The sequence below is a fragment of the Acanthaster planci genome, linkage group LG04 (genome assembly GCF_054643075.1).
Source record: "Acanthaster planci isolate LZ-2023a linkage group LG04, COTS_SCS, whole genome shotgun sequence".
Classification (NCBI taxonomy): domain Eukaryota; kingdom Metazoa; phylum Echinodermata; class Asteroidea; order Valvatida; family Acanthasteridae; genus Acanthaster; species Acanthaster planci.
This window is the reverse complement of record NC_141780.1, coordinates 12,818,862-12,842,835: the sequence shown is the minus strand read 5'-3', so window position 1 is coordinate 12,842,835 and position 23,974 is coordinate 12,818,862. Positions and strand designations below refer to the sequence as shown.

At 40.0% G+C, this 23,974-nt stretch overlaps 1 protein-coding gene across 2 annotated transcripts; it reads left to right on the top strand.

The window, feature by feature from the left end:
• Positions 1-18: 18 nt before the first annotated feature.
• On the top strand, positions 19-23,849 carry LOC110984892 (phosphatidylinositol-3,5-bisphosphate 3-phosphatase MTMR14-like). 2 transcript variants are annotated; one of them, XM_022245506.2, is made up of 20 exons: positions 23-335; positions 5,039-5,095; positions 6,295-6,401; positions 7,190-7,298; positions 8,149-8,224; positions 9,795-9,864; positions 10,474-10,608; positions 11,360-11,504; positions 12,285-12,359; positions 14,508-14,571; positions 15,212-15,297; positions 16,091-16,167; positions 16,657-16,693; positions 17,142-17,209; positions 17,416-17,477; positions 18,339-18,483; positions 18,918-19,047; positions 19,279-19,310; positions 19,961-20,080; positions 21,281-23,849. In XM_022245506.2, exons 1-20 carry the CDS (start codon positions 237-239, stop codon positions 21,465-21,467), a joined length of 1,881 nt encoding a protein of 626 aa, XP_022101198.1. In that variant the 5' UTR covers positions 23-236; the 3' UTR covers positions 21,468-23,849. The 2 variants fall into 2 exon arrangements, with proteins under 2 accessions (XP_022101199.1, XP_022101198.1); XM_022245507.2 differs by lacking the exon at positions 19,961-20,080 and having other exon boundaries at positions 19-335.
• Positions 23,850-23,974: the final 125 nt, after the last annotated feature.

The following is a 23,974-nucleotide window of genomic DNA, read 5'->3' as shown; positions in this document are numbered from 1 at the left end:
TACAATTTCCTGTGTTATCACCTGAGGGAGGTGGTGGTACCAAATCTGTTCAGTGGGCAGCGCGAGTGCTATGACAAACATGACGGAAACTGATGATGACGGACTGCATGCCGTGGCATGTGAAAGTTGCAAATGAATTTGACGTTGTGTGTCTTAAATTTCCACGAAAGAAATTCTCATTCAGATTACAAAAACACAGGACTGACTTTTAGCGCGTTGTCCTCGCTAGCTGTGCCATGGGAGAGAGTCAAGGCTTGATCAGTGACGCGGAGCTCCGACAATTGCTGCTAATTTTCTGTAAAGCCGGCTACAAAGCACGAGAATCATCAAGCAAGGTAGGCCCTACGATAGATTGTAATGTGGCGCAAACCTGATCCGAAACCGATTCAGAGGCCGGTCAGTTTTCCACCATTGGAGTAATGACTACGTAGCTGAGTGGAGGTTGTTCGACTTCCACTGTTCCAAGTTATCCTTGCTGCCCAAGCTTCAAGGTACATGTACGTGCTGTGTACAGTATTGAAGTCATTTTTGAGAACGAAGCACTCTCTTGAATTACATATAACTCACTAAGGGAAGACTAAAATTTGTCTAAGTCCCATGTGGGTCCCGGGCTGGGGAGTGGCTGCAGGGATGCAAAGTGGGCCTTTTGCGTCCTGCAAATTGCAAAGTGAACTGGTCATGCTGGTGAATGGGGAAAGCGGAAGAACTTTCTAAGTCCAGTGTTGGTCCCGGGGAGCGACTATGCGGATACGGGGATACGAAGTGGGCCTTGTGGATGGAAGCGTGACTCCGTATTTATGTATCTACGGCTACGAGGTGGGTAAGGTGAGTGGCGGGGTATTCTGCAATTGTGCCCCACCATTTCAGTCAAGCGTCAAGTGATGTCCATGAAAAGAATTCCATACCTGAATATGCATGATATGCGACTCGAATAAAAGTCAGGCCCTAACTAAAATCTGCTCCTTTAATCACGGCCTACTGCTAGGCCTACACGGATATTACAACCCACCAACTTTAGTTTATGAATCAGACTGGTCTGAAAAATTATGTGTATTTTCTAAGTAGGCCTAAGCTTAAACACTTTAGGCCAACATGTACATGTAAATATGTAAGTTATGTTATCACAGTGATAGGTCTGTGGCACTGATGCTAAAATTGAGTGATGTCATGATATGGGCATCCTTTCATACTTTGAGTCAGTTCATACGTGTACAGCAAAAATTGGTTCTGGTCAATTTTTTGGCATGTTTAGGGTTCGGGTGAGGTTGGGGTTAGGGTACCCCACAGTTCTGGGGATAGGGTTGGGGTCCTCAAATCAGTTTTGGGTTGGATTCTTTTTTTAAGTGCAAGTATGTTTTGATTGGATTTGGCCCACTCAACTCAACTTGACCATGCTGACACAATGTTAGTATAGCATGGAAGGAGGAAAAGATGTACTACAGCATGTACGGGTAGGTGTTTATTAGAATTGCACAACTTTGTGCATGTACATGCACGGTATCGGGTCAGCTAGACCATTGAGACAATTCGACAGATGAGATGAGACAACTCTTTACCAAGTTGTCCATTAACCCTAGCCGCCAACACTGGCCAAGCATATTGTTTGGCTTACAGTACTCAGTACTACAAAATACTAAGTAACAGCCTGAGCCTGAAGGACCTTACAAATTACTACATCTGGCTACATGTAGGTTACTTCCATTGTCACTCGTACAGAGAACAATAAAGCCATGCATTCATAGTGCCAAAGCACTGTATGGTACATTGTCTTATCTAAATTGCATTTTATGGCTTCAGATAACAATGAGGTCATGTCCTCTTACAAGCAGCAGCACTGATTACTACATTTTACAACAAGTAGTAATTTGTAGTATTATGTAGGGTTAGGGTTAAGACAAGCCAATTTTGACATGGAGACAACTCGACTGTACAAGGCATGTATATTTGCACGAACATATACAGTAACAGTTATGTGGCTCGCAGAGTGCAAGGTAATCAACACAATTTGCCAGTGTTGCATGCATGCACAGGACTGGTGGGCAGCCCTATGGCTGCTGAGATTTCCCCATCCAGCGCAGTGCGCATTTGCACAAGTCACTCCATGGCAAAAATGCATGTAGCAGAGGAACAGTACCTGGTACAAAAACAAGTCCTTCAAAATCACCCACCAACAATTTTTGAAGAAGTTTTGGCCTCTGCTGTTGTCCAACAAGCTCTTCAACATGAAAACAAAGTGGAACCTACACCAGGAAAATGTTGAAAAGTGTGAAGATAAAGTATTTTACACAAAGCTACGAAGACAATTGTGTTCTGCTTTGAATGACACCACACTCTGGATCATGAATATGGAGATCTGAATTAGCATAAAACCAACAGTGTGGAAATGTCTCCCTTACTTGTACAAATCTGGTGAAAAGTCATCATAACATGTAAAAGTAAGCTGAGCTTTATTTATTCAAGTCCAAAACCCTATTATATGGGTTCCTTTAAAATATGGTAGTTTTGAGATTTGAAATGAAATCTGTATGAGTGGTTTGGCCAACTAATTTTTAAGGAAATTGCATGGCATTCCGGTGAAGATTTTTGGACACCTGTATATTTTTGTTTCACTTGATTGTTCAACTCTTACAAGGTGTGTATTACATGTAATCTAACATTACATGTACCAGTACTTTTGCAAACTCAGGAAGTCTTCCTTTACAGAAATAAAGGATTATTACGGAAAAAGTGGCTTGGACTAAATTCTTAACAATTTTAGCTGCTGAGGACACATGTACATGTACTAGGGTCCTTAAAGTAAGGATTGCTGAGTGTTCTAAACCATTGTGAGACTACCGTATTTTGGGAAGAGAAGATCGTTTGTTGTTTTCCTGGGTTGGCATACATGTACTGTACATGTATTAGGACCTTCAAGATGAGTTACGGCCTTCAAGATGAGTTAGGGTCTTTCTACAAGGTACATTTTGCCATGGATGTGTACAGGCCAGAGCACATAATTTTTTATACAGCCGGCATTAAAGCAATAGCTGGTAGATGCAATTTTTAAATGCACCATACTTGACTGAGTGAGCATATGGTCAAGCATTTTGGACACACTTTGAAGAAGGTAGCTCTGAAGGATTTTCTCCAGGGACTGTCCAAAATTGTAGTACACATTTAGAACAGATGGAACCAGATAAAGATTTGTCATGGTAAACTTTCCAAATACAGCGAAAGCATACGCTTGAACCCTGTCATGTTCATGGTCAGTATTCTATACTGATGATTTTTAAAGACATGGCGCACACTTTAAATTTTATTGCTTGACTTCACTCCCACAAATTCGTATGTTCACATTTGGATGAGGCAACTTGTACTACATGGATAAACTTAAAATATTTGAAACCAGTGTTACTAGTATAAAACTTTGAGCCACTGTATTGGGATAGTGTTGTCACCTGCCTGGTTGTATGTTGCCTCGGAAATAATTACCTGTGACTTCTAGCTTAAGAATCAAGTCAGGTATTGGCTTTTTTAGATGATGCAGTTTGTTTCATTTTGTACACCTGTGTCTTTCAAATTATGCAGATCACTTACAAAATTACAGCAGTGTACATGTAGGTTGACTGCAGGTGCAAAACTGTTATGTAGATCAGCAAGTTGTTGCTTTTACGTGTATGTACACATATACATGTACTCATTCATGACTTACAGAGTTGCTCAGCAGGTCAAGGCCTGTATAATGGCGATCACCGGAAATTCAGCATTAGTGGGCTGTGCAATGCATTTTTTTTTTCATTACAGTCCTCTGAAAAGCACCAATGTGTGATTCCATTAATCCCCGTTTCAGTGTTTGTTTAATTGCAGTCTTGAAAGAAACCCTTATTTGGTGCTCTTTTGGTTTTCATTTCATGGAAATTTCCACATTCGTGAGTAAAACTGCAGTGTCGTTCCAGGGAGGAAAAATGTCAAACCTCAGTGTTGTACTGATTTCTGCACAAGGACTGCTGCAATTTATTTTTTGAAATTGAATTTCCATTTCCTTTTCTTTGATGATTCAGTGTTGCTTGAGTACATGACAATAAGCCAACCAGAATTGTTTTCACTGAGCAAAGTTTGGGTTCTGAGGATTAACATCACAGCAACAGCATTCCTGTCGTTCAGAAAAGAACGAACAAAAATATAGTGGAATTGGAAATAATTCAAAAAGTGCACATTTCAGTACACTTTACCCCAAAAGGATGTCAAACTCATTTCAAAGAAGAGTGTAGGGTTGCCAGACCCTTTAACCCTTACAATCCCTAACGAGTCAAATTTCAACAACAGTAAGGTGTTTGAATTTTTGGAATTACATGTACATGTAGGTACTGGGAACTTGCTATATGGTGTTGGATTTTGACTAAATAGGTACTGTCGGCCTGCACTTACCCTGTTGAATTTTGACTGGTTGGGTACCTTGGCTCTCTCACTTTTTACCATCAGGACTTGTAAATGAGTACTGTAGTTTAAAGATTAGGCTTCCCATTTAAATGGATATACATGTATGTAATATTATGTAATAATTACAACAAGGACAATCTCCCTTGTTTCTGACCACAATGATCCCAGTAGTTGGGGATGGATATGCAGCATGATGGTGTGTGAGTTTGTTTGAATAGGTACTGCCTGTCCATACTCTTTGTACTGTGCATCGGGCCTGCCGCATCCAATCAAACAAAATCACACAGGTAAAGACTTGTTGGAATTTGTCTGGGTACTGTTGCAGTTCGAGCACTACTGGAGTCTGTGAAATTGGTTTATACTGTAAGGTAGGAGTTTGATTTCAAGGTGTTTGTGTGATTAGGGAAGGATACCATACCACCAGCCACCCTTGGGCAGTTCGGGTTAAACTCACACTGTAGACGATCATGGCCATTATACACATGTACAGTACCTGTACGCGTACTGGTAGCCGTGCATACATGTACATGTATGTGTCTCTGAACTTAGGTGGATCTTGGGCTGCTGAAGGTTCAGATTTCCATGTGAATATTGAAACTTGCTGATTGCTTCCTTTCAGGTTGAGATCATTGAAAGAAAGTGCCTGGCCTTGTTTGGGAAGGACTATAAGTATACGGTGAGTAGACTTTAGTATAAAAGGTGTCACAAGTAGGACAGAGTCGATTCAAATAATTCACAATTAAAGTATTCGACTTTCAATTTGATGGAATATCCAAATATTCGGTCGCACAGACCGGCAGATTGTGGATGAACAAACCATATACAAAATCAGTTGAAATAACACGCACAATTGTACATTATGATCAGTATAATACATGTAGCTACTCACATTTAGGAGTATCTCCAGCTACAACTTAGCAAGATTGGAGAGACAAACACGACTTCTTGCCCTGTTGAAAATTTCTATTCCTTTTAAATTGTTTAATAAATGAATAATTCACTTTTAAATCGTTCTAAGATTTCTGACACTTTTCATTTGAATCTGCTTGAAACGAACCTCCATAGTGCAATTTTTCTCATTTAAAACAAAAGAAACTTTTCCCTTCCTTTTCATGAATTTTGCATTCCAATGTTCCAATTAAAAAATTGTATTCGACAATTGATTGAATATTTAGTTATTGGGATATTCAACTCAGCCCTAGTCACAAGGGTAAATTGAGGATACCTTAATTAAATGCTGAACCCAACAAGGTTATGCAGGATTTCAATGGTCCCAAGGGGGTTAGGGTTAAATTCATAGTGCAGAGGCTTGTCCTTAAAACTGTGCATGTTAGCCTCTCATATTTTCTTTTATTCTACTCGTAGCCTGCTATTTTTAACTTTGTTTAACGCTCATGTAATTACACATGTATGTATATTTTTCTTTACTTTGTTTTATATATATTAGCTCTTTCTGTTTGTTTTTTGTAATGGCATGCCTGACTCAAGCAGTGCTTTCAAGGGTTTGCCAACTCTAGTGGTTTTCCATAGCTTCAACATGCTGTTTACATGTACATACATGCACCAGTACATGTATATATATTTCGCCATAAAAAGAAAATAAATGTGTGATTCACTCATGTAATCAACCATACTTACTGTGCAGCACAAGGTTAACACTAGAGGACAGCGTCAAATAAAACCCACTTTCATGAATTCAAAAACTGCTTTTTTCTGTATAAATTATTCATTGTATTTCTCTGTTTCATTTTTTTGTGAGGATGGGACCAAAAGAACATGTACAGTGTACGTGTCTGTAAGCAGTGAGAAAAAATGTCTAATCATCAAGCTTGATTGACTCAAAGATGTTTGTGGGTTTAATTGATAAAATGAAAGGTCATCTACAATTCCAATGGAGAGCTGTGTGGTCACTACCCAGAGAAACTGGTCATCCTGGAGTACATGCTGTCTGGCAGTGGACAGGAAGAAAAAACTCTGCCAAGGTAATGTATACCATACTTGCAGTAATGCTAGAGATGTCACCCTGAACCTGAGGTGGTCTGGTGCATGTCTCAAACTTTATGGAGTGATGGAGGACTCGAGTCCTGACTCCTGTCCACCATTTCGGACACGTGATTCGGCTCTGACTTGAAGCCGTTTGGACTTGGCTCAGACTCGGCTAGTGGCTGACTCGGACCTCCTGACAGACTTGAATTAATCCACTCGAGTGTCTTCAAATATGCTTGAGAAAAAAGTTGAAATCATTGTCAAGAACAACGGTAGTTGTTTGGTCATGCATGAAATCTTACAAGGGAAAAATCTCTTTTAGATACTTGTAACCTACGAGGTTGTAGAGGGATTGCTAGAGACAAATTTGCCATCCTCTTTCCCTCCTCGTTCACTTACAGCCTTCTGGCTCTGACCTATCTGTTAATCCCATGTAATGTGCTGTAACAGCCATTAAACGACTGGACATGGACTCGACTCACTCTCAACAGTTTGGACTCGAATGTGTACCAGACTTGGACAAAAAATGAACTCAGACTTTGCAGGGACTCAGGGTTTTGAGAACGCAGATCGACTCATACTAGGATAAAGGACTTGTCAACATGTACATCACTGCAAAGTTGTACTTAACAGACTTCCACAAATGCCATTTATCCAGTTTTGCCAACATGAGCTTGTTTTTTTTGGCTCAATGCCATGACTTCCAGTGGATTTGGAGGTTTCTGGCATATTCCATTTTATCCCATGTCACACAGTGACAGTCTGTGTTGCTTCTCTTCTTCAGTGTCGAACCTCTGTACGACATTCAGAAAATCCGAGAGCTGATGTTGAAGTCACGGTTTGCCCGTTGCCGACAGCGCTTCGTAGTACCAATTATCCTGTATGAAGGAAAGGTATGGCAGTGGGTCCTATACCAGTTGGAATGCATATTAAACATTGACGCAAAAGGGATTTTCTTTTTTTTTTTACAAAACTTGGCTTCATCTTTAGGCCACAGTTTACATGTACATCCTTAAATGGGAGTCTCTGAAACAAGGTTCAACCTGTCAGTTCCCATTGTCACCAAATGCTGGGGTGAGATTTTTCAGCTTTTCAGCTGATTTCAGCTTTTTTTGTTTTGGATTTCAGCTTTTTTTCCTCACTGGCTGTGTGCAAAAGTATAGGAGATTTTCACAGTTCAGCGTCTTTATGCCTTTTTCCAGCTGTCAATTATTTTTCCCATTAGTCAATCGCATCCCTGCAAATGGTAATGGGTAAATTTGGGCCTTAATCCTGAGCAGTTGTTGAGAAAAACACACTGTATTTAGCACTTTACAAAAACAAGGTGAGTGGCCATAAAAATTACATGTTTCGCTAACTCTGGGGAGTTAGGGTTAAAAGCACAGAATCTGGTAGGATTTCTCCCTGTAGTAATTTATTGTTCTCAGTAGAAATGTACGTATCTTGTATTGATACCGGTAGGTTTGCTGTAATATTGTACCTACATGTATGTACATTTGCTGTGTTTACAATGTAGAGCAGAGGCTGCACTGGATACCATACCATCACCAGTCCTCTTTGAAAAAATAGAAAAAGTCATTGCCACAAGTGCACACACTTTTAAAATGGATTGTACTGGCATGACTGGTATTCAGAAGAAAACCAACCTAACTCTCACTGTGTACTGGGTTTTCACCAAGCAGCACCAGTAACTACATGTACTGCATTGCTTAAAGTTAAACGTGTTGTTGATGCCTTTTGCAGCATATATGTAGATCGGCAACACTGTCAGGTGGACCAGAGATCTATGGACGATCTGGGCTGGATTACTTCTTTTCAGGTCAGCTGGTCATTGTAATTTTGCTATGTGCTTCTGTTCATCTACATGTAACAACGAATGTTTTTTTGTCGCTCTATCTGACTGCATTAGTCCTATATCATTGTTCCTTTATTTTGTCTGATGACGGCAAGCCTCAAGTTTAACTTTTTTTTCACTTACCCACCACTTTCCCGTCTCTGATTTTCCACTTACTCGTTCCTATAAAAGAATGACTAACCAATTTGTTCATCTTCAGATCAGGCCAATCAAAATAATAGTTGTGCTTCCTATCACATGTACATTAAAAGAATTATGTTGGGTAGGTGGGTAGTATGCTTTTTTTTTTTATGTAAGTTTTTGGGTAAAAAATTTTAGGGTGTGGAAAGTTTTGATGGTCTACGGTGTATTTTGCGCGAATTCATAACTTAAGGATCGGTCTTGTCAAAGATTGTATCTAAGTCAGAGCCTCTTCGGACAATTATACATTAGTGCTGCACTGATGAGTTTTAATGAGTTTTGATAAGCTCGTGAAAATGATGACACGAACCCGCATGATGATAAATGACACAATAACTTTGGCCCATGCCAGAAACCCTCTACATGTATAGGCGAAAGCAAAAATGTATGAACTTCATTTCAAGCTATAAATTCACAGTGAAACGTGTGCTGCCACGAGTTATAGTGGAGATTGTCAGTCACTTCTTCCGCTCATGCAGGAACAGCTGTAATGAGTCCCACCAACACACATATCATGAATATTGATGTTTCATTGGCGGCCAATCACAACACAATGACCGGATAGTCCTAGGATATTGTTTATACGCAAGGCTTGTGCTTCAAGCCACACAGATACGTATCACTGTACGCACGTACTGTGCATGTGCAGTAGTCGTTTTAGTCGCGTGCATTTCATAGAGCTGCAGTACTGTTCTGTGTCCGAACGATGATATCGCAGATTGCAGTGTATACAATTTAGCATGGTTCCGAGCCTGGACGTCCTTGTGAAACCCAGAGTAAATACATGTAAGTTAAAGGAGTTAAGTGAAAATAGAAACATTCACACAAGTGTTTCTGTGTGTATAAATGATTTATTCATACATTCATTCATCATTAATCTCACTCAATCTGCACCACGGCTTTAATTGACACTTGTCCATTTTTGAAATTCACTTATTGCTTGGGAAAATCCACTCACCGCCAGTAAGTGAGTAAGCGTTAATTTCAAGGCTTGGATGATGGGCCATTCTGTGAATTTACTTCCAGAAATGAATGGTAGAAATACATTTTGAGAGTGAGACACCATTTTCAACCTTGAAATCCTTTTTAGAAGTCAGATGCATCTTTAGGAATGATGCAGCATTGCTCCTGTCTTTACCCTTGCATTTATTACAAGGAGGAACTCCTCTCAGGGAGAAAAGAATTATTTGAAGATCAGAAAGATTTAACCTGTACTAATTTAAATAAATGTATTTTATGTACCTTCTATATTTTTGATTTTCTTAACCCACATTTGCAAACCCCATTGACATATTTATCATTCTGCCATCATTCTAAGATTCAGATATTTATGTAATGTTTCTCTTCTTATTAGGTGGTGAGAGTCTTGGAAGTCAAACATCAGACAGTGAAGACTTGTTAGCCGGACAAAATGCCACAACCAGGTACCATTTATGCCCGAGTTCTTCTAAAGATTAACACAAAATCAGTGAAGCTGAGTAAAGTTGTGCTTTACAAGAACCAAACTTATAGAAAATGTGAGAAAAATGTGGCTCGCTTGGCTTTCTAAATAGTTAAACAGCTTCCACATGTGCTTCCACCATGTTGGAAATTTATTCTTTCTCGTTGGTTTTTCAAAGAGCAGGGACCTCTTAAGCCTCATCAGATCTAGTGAAAAATTGTGCCAATTTTGCCATTGATGGGCAAATTTACCAATTATTTGGCGAACAGTCTGTACTTGTATGTGGGCCCTGTGTATGTACATGAGGTTATTTCATGTCGAATGAAAAGAAATTGTTCGGAGAGGAAAGCCACATGAAATGTTTCAGTAAACAAATGCTCAGTGGCAGTCATCATTGATTGATTAGTTTTAATATCTATTCTGGCAATACTTCAGTTGTCAAATAAATCGCAAGAGCCGAGAGGCAAAACTCTGGTGCACTTTGAGTCAGTGTTTAAGTGAACAAAGAAAATTGAAACGATGGAATGATTTGGATTAAGTGAGAAATACCCCTACTGGTACATGCTTCTTGAATTTCTGTTGATGACTGCAGCAGCAGTACGGGCAACAATGAATGGCAGCTGTTTGATCGATTCCGGGGCCAAGACATTAAACTTCTCAAGATGCTGTCCGTGGGCTGCATCTCCGATTTGATGGTGGAAAACAAGAAAGTTAAGTTTGGCGTGAAGTAAGTCGGTTTTGTAGCAACTCATTAATTCCCACCTTCCTCTTCGAGAGGGATCAGTTTTATGTTTGTGACGTGCAGTAGCGGGATAGGAGGTTCAAATTCAGCCATCTGTATTGTGTCATGCCCCTGTGTAAGGCCCCCGAGCAAGAAAAATAGTTTGAGAAGCAGTTGCTTTGTCTTTGAATTGAACCACATGGCTAGGCTTTTTGTCTGATGATTCTAGCTTGGATCAAAAGCATGAAATTATCCAGGTTGCTGATAAACGTAGTAGTACATTCACACTATCTGAATTGAACTCAATTTGTGAAATCTGCATGGAATTTTCCATTTAATAGTGCAGTACCCATTTCATATGTAATTTCAAACATAATGCAAAGCTGTTATTTCAAATCTAATTTAAAGCTTGACATAAAGCCATTATAAAAAAACAGACATCAACTATTTAAAGCTACATGTAACTCCAGGCAGGCTAATAATTTTAGGATCAGCATGGACCACTTCATTGCATTGGTCAAACTTACAGACCAACCATGGCAAACCTTGAAAGACTGGCCAACTCTCGGAGACAGCTTTAAGTCCGGTTATTGCGATCTCCTCCTGCCTGATCAACCGAAAAACTGCCAAAATGCCAAAAGCAAAAACTTCAAGTGTACTTATCCAAATTGCTTTAACCTAGCTGATGTTTTACCAACCCATCAACTGTATCGGGCAACTGTTCAAGGTGTCCTGTTCTTGACCCTCTCGTTCTCAGTGTTTCCTCCTCGGAGAAGGTGGACAAGGAGCATCGGTACGCCGATTTCAGCCTTGTATCTGTGCCTTACCCTGGCTGTGAGTTCTTCCGGGATTACAGAGAGAACGGCTTCAATGCTGAGGGGCTGTACTATGACTGGAGCCAGGTGAGCAGATGGCTTTGTGAATCTTTACACCTAAGCATTTGGAAAGCCTAATAAGGGTCTGCGAGAATTCTTCCGACATTCTAGCATTAATAATGACGGACTCTTTTAACTTGAAATATTTCTCTTTTGTTGTTCAAACCAGCTACCCAGAAGCATTTGCTGATGTCAATTATGTGTAGTTTCATGTTTACATTTATTACCTCAAAAACTGAACACTTGCCTCACCTTACAGCTGTGATTTATAAACAGTTGTGTATATCCTTACATTTACCATGTTGTGAATGATGACCCGTAGAAAAATCATGCTGGACATAACATCACTTCATGTTGGTGGTGATCATTAATAATAATGAATATATCAACAGACATATGTATGAAAGCTAAGAATTCTGTGCTTATTAGCCCTTCTGTGTGGACAGTATAGCATGTTGATCGTGAATGAGAATTCAGTGGGTTACAGTGTCAAGAAATCAAATCTCAAGGCCATTGGGTGTGGATGATCCCATGGAGCTTCCAAGCAGGAGGCTTTGCTCAACTAAACCAAAGTAAAGAGAGCTATCATCAGGAAGAAGAACCTGCTCATCTGCTTTTCACCCTGAGGACAATTCTGTGTGAGAGGCAGTCGCAGGCTGGCATTTTGACCGGTAGCCAGATTTTGCTCGGTCAACTTCTAATGTGCTAAGTGTACAGGTACTTTAATTGAAGCTTGACTGTCCGTCGAGGGTCCACGTGAGTGGATGTACATTTCACCAGTTGTTCAACCTTTGTTTGCTGATACAGGATTTTGTTGATGCAGGACTAAGCATTCCAGAGAACCTCACAAGTAAACTTGGCATCGACTGGCGGAGTTACAGGGTGAGTGTGGACTTTTGATTTTGATACTTAACCATACCCCAGTATCCCTGAAAATCGACCGTTAGGTTTTTGGAGGATGAGGAAGGATCGTGAAGAAGGTAGAGCCCAGTCACTGTTACTTGACAAAGGCCTTGATGTTTCTTTTGGTTTTCTGGGTAGAGGAAGGTTCCTTGAATTGTCAAGGGATCAGGATTAATGGCTACTGTAACACTTGTTAAATGTTCATGTTGATAAGAATACAGGCGTGCAGATGAGATTTGAACAAGAAATAAAGGGAAGTGATCAAGCAAAATAAAAGTGCGGTATTTTTCATATCAAGAAATAAACATTCCGAACATCTCATCTTTCCACATTTCAGCTCCTATGACTTTTGGACTGAGAGTCGAATTGCATCAACACAGGGTTTTCACAGCATTGAAGCTGACAGTGTTTTCTTTTTAAATGTTTTAAAACCCATAATTTGACATGGACCAGCAAAAGACTCATTTAACTAACTAAAGGCAAATAATGAATCTCTGAATTTCTGGATTTTAAAGGTTTGTTCGGGGGGATTATCAGAGTTTATTATTATTTCACGTCTTCAATTTTTTGTGATCCTATGTCATTAATCTTTGAGACCCTTTTGTCTTTAGCAGACCTGCCAACTAGTACGATTTAGCCGTATTTCCCACAGGAAATTCTTGAAAATAACATCTTACATTTTCTCCCCAATAAAATACTGGTTTTGACAATTTTGACACGCCTGAAGAAAACTGTAGTTCAATGGTTGCAAGTATACATTGTAATATACTAAACAGCTGTGTGTTTGCACAGGTATATGTGCAATGTACTGTACATGTATGTGTGTACAGGGTATGCACGCACGTGTACAAACCTCGTGTGTAAACAGCATCCGGCAACCACCTGATCATTGTGTTGTGATTGGCTGCCCATGAAATAGCAATATTCATGTTGCATTAGTGGGACTCTTTAAAGCCGCTTGTGCATCAGTGGAAGTAGTGACAGTCTTCAGTATTTTTTATGTAGTGCACATTTCACGGCCACTGTAAATACTGTATGCGGCTTGAAGTAAGGTCTTTCGCTGATAGTTAGAGGGCTTTGTGGCAACCGGTGCAGGGCAAAGAAATTGTGTTGTACATTATTGCACGGCTTTTACAATTTACATTTTCTATGACATGTGCATCGTTTCTTACAAGATTTCAAACAATTTTTGGACATAGACTTATCAACATGTCAGTGCAACACCTGTGTATGAATTGTCTATTAAGAGTCCGATTTGAATGCAATATTTGACAAGACCAGTTCTCAAGTTAAAAATCTGCGGAAATAAACAAAGATGGAGACGTTTTATGGCCGGCGACAAAATCCGTGCCAAGAAATTCCAAAGCCTTGACTTGCAATGTGCATTTCAAGATTTCATATTTTGAAAACGTGGAAATAGGGCTGTTTCACTCTTCAACCTCGGCAATAGATTTCTCGCGTGAATCAAACTGTGATTATTTTATGCGTGAAGAAGTATTGATGCAAATTTAGCCCGAGTTACTTGGAGTAGACCCAATCCAGACAAGGTGGTCAAAACAATTACGTGGAGGAATATGCTCATTTTTCGCAAAATACGATTTTTTAATGAAAAATACGACTTTTGAATTTTCAGAATACAGTTTTGTGGTCCAAGAGGTTGGCAGGTTTGCTTTAGTGTCAAATTCCATATCCCAGTACCAGTTGAGACTTTAATTTCTTTTTTTTTTTTAATTTAATGCAGAGGTGTAATTTCTCAGGATTTGTTCAGATTTCTGAATCTGTGACCTCAAAGTACTACATTTTGTCGTGGTTTAATCATTCAGGTTTTGAGACCATATTTTGTGCTTTGTACATAAAAATCACATGCAAGATTCACATAATCATTGCCTTTGGGGAGAGAACTAATGCATTGCTAGTTATCAAAAGCACTAAAAAGTCTAAGTTTTTTCTTTCATTTTACTCTCTAGCCCCTCTGTTTAATGGATTTTCTCTTTATTGCCCAATCCCACTCCACTTGATAAATTGTAAGACATGACACTGAGAGCTGTGTATTGCTGTATTAATGAGGAGAACAGTTGCTTTTTAGTTGCCATCAATATTATGCTGTTTGCCTTGCTCTTTTCACAGTCATGGGATCTTGTTAAACTTACCCAGAACTACTTAAAACTCTTTCTGCATGTCATCAAACAAGGTAAGCCAGAGCCGAGTTTTGGTTTTGGTTGGCTGAGATAAACAGCCCAAGCTTTTATCTAGGGGTGGATATAGTCAAATTATAAATTGGTGTACATGTACGTGCATGTAGGGATTGGAAGTGCGTAAAATGCCACTCCACATCCTGTGTCAGATTTGACTGTGCATTTCCCATGACAATGGAACTAAATTTTGAGTAAGGGTTTCAGGAATGGTGTTAATAATGAAAAATTTTTAATGTGCTATAAGCTTTAACAATACTGCTCATAATGTAATTTTTTTGTTGGAGGTTATTTTGATGAAAATTTGGGTCTCCCAAGACGGCTACATATCCAAGGAATAAAAGAATGTTCTCTCACTGTATGTCATTCCATGGCTCATTTCTTATTTTCTCCACAACTACGGTACATAATTATACTCGTGTAATGTCAAATATGTATTGATAGCTTATTACCTGTCTGAAACAAAAGAATTAATGAATTCATCGATGGAGTAAAAATTGTGAAGTTTAAGTGCATTGCTGTGAAGCTAACATGCATGCCATCTGAGTATGACATGGACATGTACATGTAGGATTCAATACCAAAAGTGAGTGGGGCTGTTTTGAGTTCAGCAGTTCCACCGGTCTTTTCTCTCTGTAGGAGAAACTGGCCTTCTCATACATTGCATCTCAGGATGGGACCGCACGCCCCTCTTTGTCTCTCTGCTCAGGTTGACGCTATGGGCGGTAAGTGCTCGGGGGGAGGGGTTACAGGCTCTGTACAGTGGGAGTGGTACGTGTACATGTACTTGTAGTTGGCCAGTGATCCACAATCGAACTTATTCTGTACTTTATAGATATACACTGCTTCTGCATATGTAAACTGCCTCAGGTTCAGATGTCTCAGTCTGTGCCTGTGAGGATACTGGATATGCCCGTGCATAAATGCAGCTATGCACATGTATTGGAAAAATTATTCAGTAAGCATGTGCAGGTGTATAGCACCTCAATCCTTAAAAATCCTGCAGCAATTCCTGTCATTATATTGAGGCAGTGTGATCCGCATTCTTGAGTAGTGTGGTTGATTCAAAAGGAAATATTATGCACGACTTGGCAAAAACAAGACAAGATCTAATCCATGACCTCCACGCATGGCATCCTTCGCAATAAGCCATGCACTTTTAGTATTCATCCTCTATTGTCCAAACTCCTCCAAAACCACCTGAAGGATTTTGGAGGATTGAGGAGGGTTAGGAGTTTTTGCCACTGTGGTATACCAGGTATGCAGATAGCTCCTGCTTGGTCTGTTTAATTTCTGAACCATACTGAAAGCATTCCTCCTTCGTCGTGAAAACTCTAACAGTGTTGACCCGGAGTCTCTTTCAAGTTGGGGACCTAGTTAGAACCTAAAGCAATGAAGACAAAAGCAGGATTCAAGAAGTTGTCTGAGATTGATGTGAATTTGCCTCCAACATTTGGCCCAACATTCTCTCTCTGAGCAGCATTTGATATTTGTTTTCACTTTTCCTTCACTTCTCAGGATGGGATGGCACACAGGAACCTCAGTGCAGCTGAAATCTTGTATCTCACCATTGCCTACGACTGGATGCTGTTTGGGTACGGCCAACACACATTCCTTGTTATCAGTGTGTTTGTAAACATTTGTGTCAGTCATCATTTCAGTCTCGTCATCTGATGCGACCTTAGGTGCCGTGCCTACCAGGATACATGCGTGTACCCCTTTAAATAAAACTGCGTAGCCCACATGCCTGTAACACAGGCAAAACACCTGGCAGTAATACAACCTGCTGCTATATGTAACTTATGAACCGGTACCTCTCACACAGAGCAGTGAAGTGTTAACTTACATGCAGGTACATGCACCAACATACCCTTAGAAACCAAGTTAGTCATACCAGTGTGTGTTTAACATCATATATGTATTTGACTTGTTTCAGATTCTGCTTATATGCACAATGCCCAGATCAAAGAAAATGAACAAATTTGGATACCGTTGGATGGATAGCACTCGACAAGTGTACATCTTACCTCTTTTTATTTTTATCAACATGGCAAGTTTAGCTTTGGTTTTTATTCTCTTTCCAGGCACAACCTCTCAGACAGAATAGGCAAAGGAGAAGATGTGAGTTCAGTGTTAAAGTATATCTGTTCCTGTCTCAAATTATTTAAAAGCTGGTTGTCAGTGCATTGGGTATTTTCCAATCTTGCCGCATAGATCATGTAGTCAAAATCCTAGAAAAACATGCTAACATTAGTTGAGATATCTTCTTTTTTTTCATTTGTTACACCTTGTCAGGTGTGTTCATAAGTGAAATATTAGGTTATACACTTGTCTGTTGTAGATGAATAGATTAATGTGTTTAATCTTTGGATATTTTAGTTTTTCATTTTTTTTTCTTTAGTAATTTAGCTGTTTAATCCAGTCTGGGCAGGTGCACGGATTTGTTTTTGTCTTATACACATCTGTATCAAAATCTTTCAGTTATCCAGATAAGCCTGAATTGTAATTTGGGGGAAAACAGTTTGATGGAAAGAGATTGGTTTTGCATTTTTCCATTTTATTCCCATAGATATTCTTATTTTGTTTCAACTTCCTGAAACACATAACATCAGAGGAGTTTTCGGTTGCCGTCAAACGGTAAGAAGGTCATTGGTGAAATGCTTGACAAAATACACATCGCACAGGTAATGAATGGGTCTGTTTACAACTTTATTGTGTTGGTAAGAAATGGAAAATTCGTTGATGTAAAGTTTGGATGACCTTAAAGTGTCCCATTTTGTGCTTCGGAAATGCCCACAGGAAGTATGCATGAAATAACCAATTTTAAATGTTTATTCACACAGAAATCAAAGGTCTGTCAGCAGAACGGACTCTGAGAGTTGTATGGATGGCATGGTCTTATTAGGTAAGAACTCTGGTTTTCAACCAGACTCCCTCTTTAGATTATTTTCCCTCTATGAAAAAACACCAAAGCAAGATTTTAAACTCCTGGAAAAGTTGCTAGGAGCTGTACTGCTTTTTCAACAAGATGAGAGAAAAACGTTAAGATTTTGAGTAAAAACTGCAATAAGTTCTCTGCGCGTGAAACGTTCTAACTCATAGACAAGTGAAGAACTGTGAGGTAATCGAAAAGACAGGTGTAGTTAAATTTGCCTTGCACATTGCTTCATGATTTAACTAGTTGCATATGGTATTATATCACAGCAAACTTGTAGCCAGGCGTGGTATCATGGTTGGCTAAAGCCAACTTTTAAAAAACAAGTTATTATCATCACAATCCTATGCAAAGTTGGACTTGGCATATGCTGACCCTTGTCATATGTCCAAGATTTGTAAGGCAATGCGGTGTTGAAACTCCAGTCTCATAGAGTGCTTTTTGCTGTGATTTTTGGCAGTGTACAATGATACTCAAAGATCTCCATGCATGCTTGGCCTCCATGGACAAATCAGAGCCTGTGGGTTTGTGTAAAACAGTGGCAATCATTCAAGCATTTGGATAATTAGAAATGCTGGCTGCTATAGCACACAAGAATTGTCACAATCCCTGTCAAAATCACATTTATCCAGGTTATACGTGTGGTACTGGCATTTCTCCATTTGTGGTGGTTTTGCCAGCCAGCTACTCACATACATGTAGTGGTACAGTAGTTGCGTATTTGCCTTGATTCCTAGTATTCTTATCTTGTACTGTGTTGTCTCAGGCTAGCATCCCTCCACGCGCGTGCGCGTGCCAGACACTTTTAAATCACTCTTTCCTTCTGTGCAGATGTGGACAAGCAGTGCCTAGGCAGTAACTCCAGTCTCAATAGCAACATCAGCATCACCAGCCTCAGCAGTACCAGTTCACCCATCCTCATCTGCACAGGAGGAGCCCACGAAGAGGTCACCCACAGCTCTCTTAGGTGTCACGGGTGAGATGCAAGAGCCGTTTTTTTTTCCCAAAAAAGGCACTGTAGGTTCTATGGTACTTTTATGCATCTATCGCAGGCACTGCAAGTTACATGTAGTCGTGTAAATCAAGAAGGCGGTGTGGTTGTGCCAAGTAGCATCAGCAAATGCAATTGGCTGTATGAAATGCGGACGTATTTGGCATGCCTGTCTGACAGCAAGTAGATCAGGGATTTTAATGTTTTGAGGACTTGCGTCAACATTTCAGATGAAACTGTGAAAGTGTTTTAAAAGCATGGGGCAGTTTTATCATTAGTTAAAAATCCCACATGATGTTCTCTCAACCAATTGGAATTGGCAAACTGAGGTATGCATGCACTGATTTGAATGAACAGTCATGTGACTACAGGTCAAGATGCTCTATTGTGATACTGTCATGTGACATGCTTTCTAATAGGTCCCCTGCCTTGGACAATGGCAAGCCCCGAACCCCCACGCATCGAGAGCCTCCCAGATCACCCCCAGCCGTATCGGCAACCAGCCCGGTAGCTGTGCCTAGACAGGTCAGGAGGTCATCGGGAGAAGTTGTGAGTTCCTTACAGATTGACTAGTATTTTGCCACCGGACCAGTGATTATGTTCGAACCATACAGTCTAGATTTATGTAGTTTGCTGGCAACACTAAGTAATTTTGAAGGTTACAATTACACATATATGGAAATCATATATACATGGTTATAGTGTATCAATCTGCCCACCAAAGTCTAGGCTGAAAAAAAAACTGAACAATGATTATTTTTATGTCCGGAAATCTTTTAGGCCAAGTCGGCAGCATCATCAACATGTGGGAGGTTAGTATTTTTTGCATATGGTATGCTTAGTTTCCATCAGTACTAGAACCAACAAAGGTGTAAGGACTGAACATTTAACATGCCAAGGGGAACAGGCATAAGTAGTCAAGAGACCCAGATCCTGTGACTTACAGATGAGGTTGCCTTTGCGGTACTGACCTCTTTTCAATAGGGGCCAGATTAGCATGCAGCGGTACTGTGTGGTTCATCGCTGCGGTGGTGGAGCGCTTTTGTCACCGGTGTTAATCTGCTCGCGCTAAATCCCCCAAACTGTGGTATACTGTTTCAAAACAACGCTGGATTATCTCCACTATTAACAGTGAATAATTGTTGGTCATGTTACGAGTACAGTCTTTTGTTACAAGGCCCAGTTCCCTTTGTCCAATTTCGGAGACCCCAGCCACACGTATAAAGAATACGTGTCCGGTACCGGAAAACCCTGGCTGCAAGTGGTTAAAAGTCTGTCTTGAGAACAGTTCTAGAAGATATTGAGTTATTTTGTTGCTTCCCATGAGAAGAAAAATGCACAGAACACAACTGGTCCACTTGAATGCCTTCAGTGCCTTGGATATTAATCCAATCTCTCTTGCCATGGCTTTTGGCATCTCATCAGCACTCATTGATTACTTGTGACTTATGCCATCCAACAGTTGGCAGCTGGTATCCCACACGGGCAGTGTAAAAGGTTATGTGTCATCCAGAGACTCACCACTCACTGTGCATTCCGATGTGTCGAGTAGTTCCAGTGGTACAGCCAGCAGTGGACCAGTGTGAGTTTCAAAATGCTCAGTCCTCCAATACAATTTGTCAGACACCCTAGGGGATGAGGGAAATGCAGAAAGACTGCATCTGTCCTCAGCCCTAAATATCCACGACCTTGACCCATCTGTGCCTCTGTAAATGCAAACTTTAAAGATTTCAAAACCATAGGTGGAGATTTGGTTTACAGTTATGCTTCATTCACAGTGCTTTCTGTGAACCTTTGAGTTTTCAGACTTGCACTGAGCAAACATTAATATGTACATGTCTTTACCCAGCAGCACTTGTATTGCATGTTTATGCATGTCAGACTCTGTGTGGACATCTGAACAAAAGATGGCAACACAGTGGGGGCTGCAAAGACTTTGTGTGGACTTCCCCATGTCCATATAAAGTTCCCTCCTCTGAAAAGCACATTTAGAGGCATTTCTGAAGTAGGGTTACATGTATGTGTCGCAGAATGAAGAGGAGCAGTTGAGGAAATTGTCAAAAAGTGTAGCTCAAAAGACTGTTCACATTCCAAGCAAAAGGAGAGCTTTCATCGTGTTTTCTTAACTACGCAAAAACAAAGGAATGTTCATATCAGGTATACAATGCTAACTTGTGTACTTGTATATAATCCAGCTGCACTGTTGTTTGTTGATGTTAACCCAATAGCACTCATGCGACATTGATTGTATTATTGTAGTGGTGTAACTTTTATTCCTTGATGTGTCACAAATACCACAAATACAGGGAGTACTGTGTAGCATACAGGCAGATTTTGGCTTAGGCAGGGTCGTTGGTGGGGGGGTCCAATTGAAGAGGAAAATCCAAATATATGTCCTCAGTTCTTTAGTCTCAGATGGTTCCATACTCCTAATTGGTTGGATATCTTCTTGGATCAGGGTCGTGGGTGGGGTTCCAATTGAAGAGGAAAATCCAAATATGTTCTCAGTTCTTCAGTCTCAGACGGTTCCATATCCCTGAGTGGTTGAATATCTTCTTGGATCAGGGTCATGGGGGGTCCAATTGAAGAGGAAAATCCAAATATGTCCTCAGTTCTTCAGTCTCAGATGGTTCCGTATCCCTGATTGGTTGGATATCTTCTTGGATCAGGGTGGGGGGGGGGTCCAATGGAAGGGGAAAATCCAAATATGTCCTCAGTTTTTTCAGTCTCAGACAGTTCCATACTCCTGATTGGTTGGATATCTTCATGGATCCCCTTGCAGGTTTGACAGCATCTGTGAAGAGTCGGAGAGGAAGCGCAAGTTGGATGAGGTGCGGATAACCTTCAACAAGTTGTACTCAGCCATCGTGGGTTCCCGCTACACTGCCGAGTCTGGGGGCATCTCCAGCATGATTGACTCCATCGTCTCCAAAGTGGGTTTGAGGTCTGGTCGAGGCACGCCAGTATAATGACCGGGAATCCTAGGTGTTTTTGTTTTTAATTAAAGCCATGTTAAAGATGTATATTTTGCTGTTGGAAGGTATATTCTTTACAAAGGAATCTTCTAGAGCGTAATACTTTTCCTGGTCTTATCACAATCAGCATTGCTGAAACTGCGTCCCATTTTAAAATGCCGCCATTGTATTGCCAACACCATATGATGGTGCCAGACTGTCTTGTGGTGGGGGGGGAGATTCATTGACCGCCATTGAGGAACCGTTCCATTTCCTAGGTCTCATGAGTACATGCATGATGTGCATATGGAAATTATAAATAGGTGCAACACATTTCCATGCTTGTTATATCAGAATTTGTTACCGTGTGCACAGTTCGTTCATTTCTGGACACTATGAGGCTATACCGTGTGGAAGACACAGGAAACGACAAAGGAAAACAGAACTTATCTGTGAACAGGAGTGAAACGTAATCTCTCCCACACACGCACGTTTACCTCCCATACCTACATGTAGCCTCGACATTTCTTTGTTTTCGTGCAGTTAAGAAAAGATGGTGAAAATACTCATTTACCATGGACTGTGAACGTTATTTTAAGCTGGATTTTTGTTTATGATTTCCTTGACTGCTCCTCTTCCTTTTGAGACCAATAATAACCCCATGTCCAAAATGCCTGAACCCGCTTTCATAGTGTGGACATGGAAAAGTCCACAAAATGTCCTGTCTTTATTGTGTGGATATCTTTTGTTCACAGGTGCACGGTATATAAGGTTAGTGCACCATATAACCTCAGGACCACAGTTGATGCCCTCGGAAATGTTACACAATCAAGCACATTGAGTATTTTGTCAGGAATCTGTATTTTGAGATGCATCTTGAAATGAACATTCCTAAAAATGCCAGGTTTCTACTGCAGTGATGTTGAGGTGTTCTTTTCAAATGTCTGAGCACTGTCCACTGAATATAGCTGAGAAGAGACTCATCTGCTTGATCACATCATGTATGACACAGCATTCTTAAACTTTCGTCAGAAGCAGAACAGAACGTTGAAATTTTCGAGGTTTCAGGCCATGTGTTGTATACACTTTTTTAAAAACTTTTAAGGTGAATCTGAATGAACTCTCCCCACCGAATCACAAAGACCCACAAATCTGGTTGTCAATTGCAGATAACGATTCAAATTTTCGATTTAACCCGATGTAATACACAACCCTGGTGTACTTTCCTTCAGAGTATGGCATTCTGATTACAAAAACCTCAAGCTTTCCCGTGTAATCTACACACACAAGCATATGTACAAACATTTTAAAATTATTTATTCAACATAATGCAAATGAAAAATATATGTAAAAAATACCTGTACAGGCTAGAGTTTAATTCCAGTTAGATTGTATGAGAGATTTACAGGTTTTTGTTTATTAATCTGAGTTATACCTACAGATGAAGTGTAAAATATCAAATTTAAAACCAAATTTCTTGCAATACAGGCAATTTCTTCAAAGACTTTTTTTATTTTAAGTAATCATATTCGCACAATCACAACTCAAAACTGTTCCCTTGTTGATTCGTTGGATAACCCAGATGTTTATATTCAGATGTGAAATTCAAACATTCCTTGAAACAACTCTTTTCCAGGGGTTGATTTGCCAAAAATTCACTGATCGCAACGTTAGGAGAGAGGCATAAAACCTTGATGTTGTAAAACCTCGTGTTCATAAGAAAAATTGAGCCATCCAATTTGTGCATATAAGTCCAAGATCAGAATGATGGGTCCTTGTGTTACATGTTAGTTAGCTATCCACATTTTGGCAGGTCATCTGTGTTCTGTATACAACTCAACCCTTTCCATTTTCAGGTACATTGTTCCTGATTTCAGGACTCTCCTCTGATCATTTTTGAGGTATTCAACTGCTGTCTCCTCTGGCAGATTTTTACTTCTTTGAAACTGTCATGAACTTGAGTCAGTAGCACCATTTCCGGTTCCTACCATAATGAGCTGAAATTAAAATTTGTAGATGAAAATAATTGAAAGAAAGGCAGAGAAAAGAGCATTTTTCATACTCCACCCCATTAGACTTCATATGTGTATATAGTTGTGTACATCTGTCAGGGTGCCAATGTTGTATTTCTTTCATGGGAGTGGCAACATTGTGTCATGCATCATGTGCTGCTCATTCTCCCATACATTACATTGATGCCCTCAGCAAAATGATGTTAGTTTTCCTTAAAATTCCCTCCTTTTTGAAGCTGTCTTCAGGAGAGTTGGTCTTAGTGATTTCAAAAGGCAGTAAACAGAAATCAAAACTTCTGGATATTCACAGATCCCTACTGCAGACTTATTACTTTGTAAGATACTGTTAAATATTCAGAGCAAAATAAACAAAACCGAAAGTTTATTGATGTGCAGTTGTGTCAGCTTTTTCTGTTTCGTGGCATATCAAGCACAGCCATTGCATTTTGTGTTTCAAACTGCGTTAGCCTTCCCTTCACCAGTGGAGAGCACCAAGTAAATATGCCTATT

Bases quoted from the DNA above. Each gene is read 5' to 3' on its own strand.
- LOC110984892 (XM_022245506.2), top strand. From the start codon at position 237: ATGGGAGAGAGTCAAGGCTTGATCAGTGACGCGGAGCTCCGACAATTG. The intron at 7,299-8,148 runs GTATGGCAGTGG...TGCCTTTTGCAG, and splicing joins TTATCCTGTATGAAGGAAAG to CATATATGTAGATCGGCAAC. The intron at 16,168-16,656 runs GTACGGCCAACA...TTCTCTTTCCAG, and splicing joins TACGACTGGATGCTGTTTGG to GCACAACCTCTCAGACAGAA.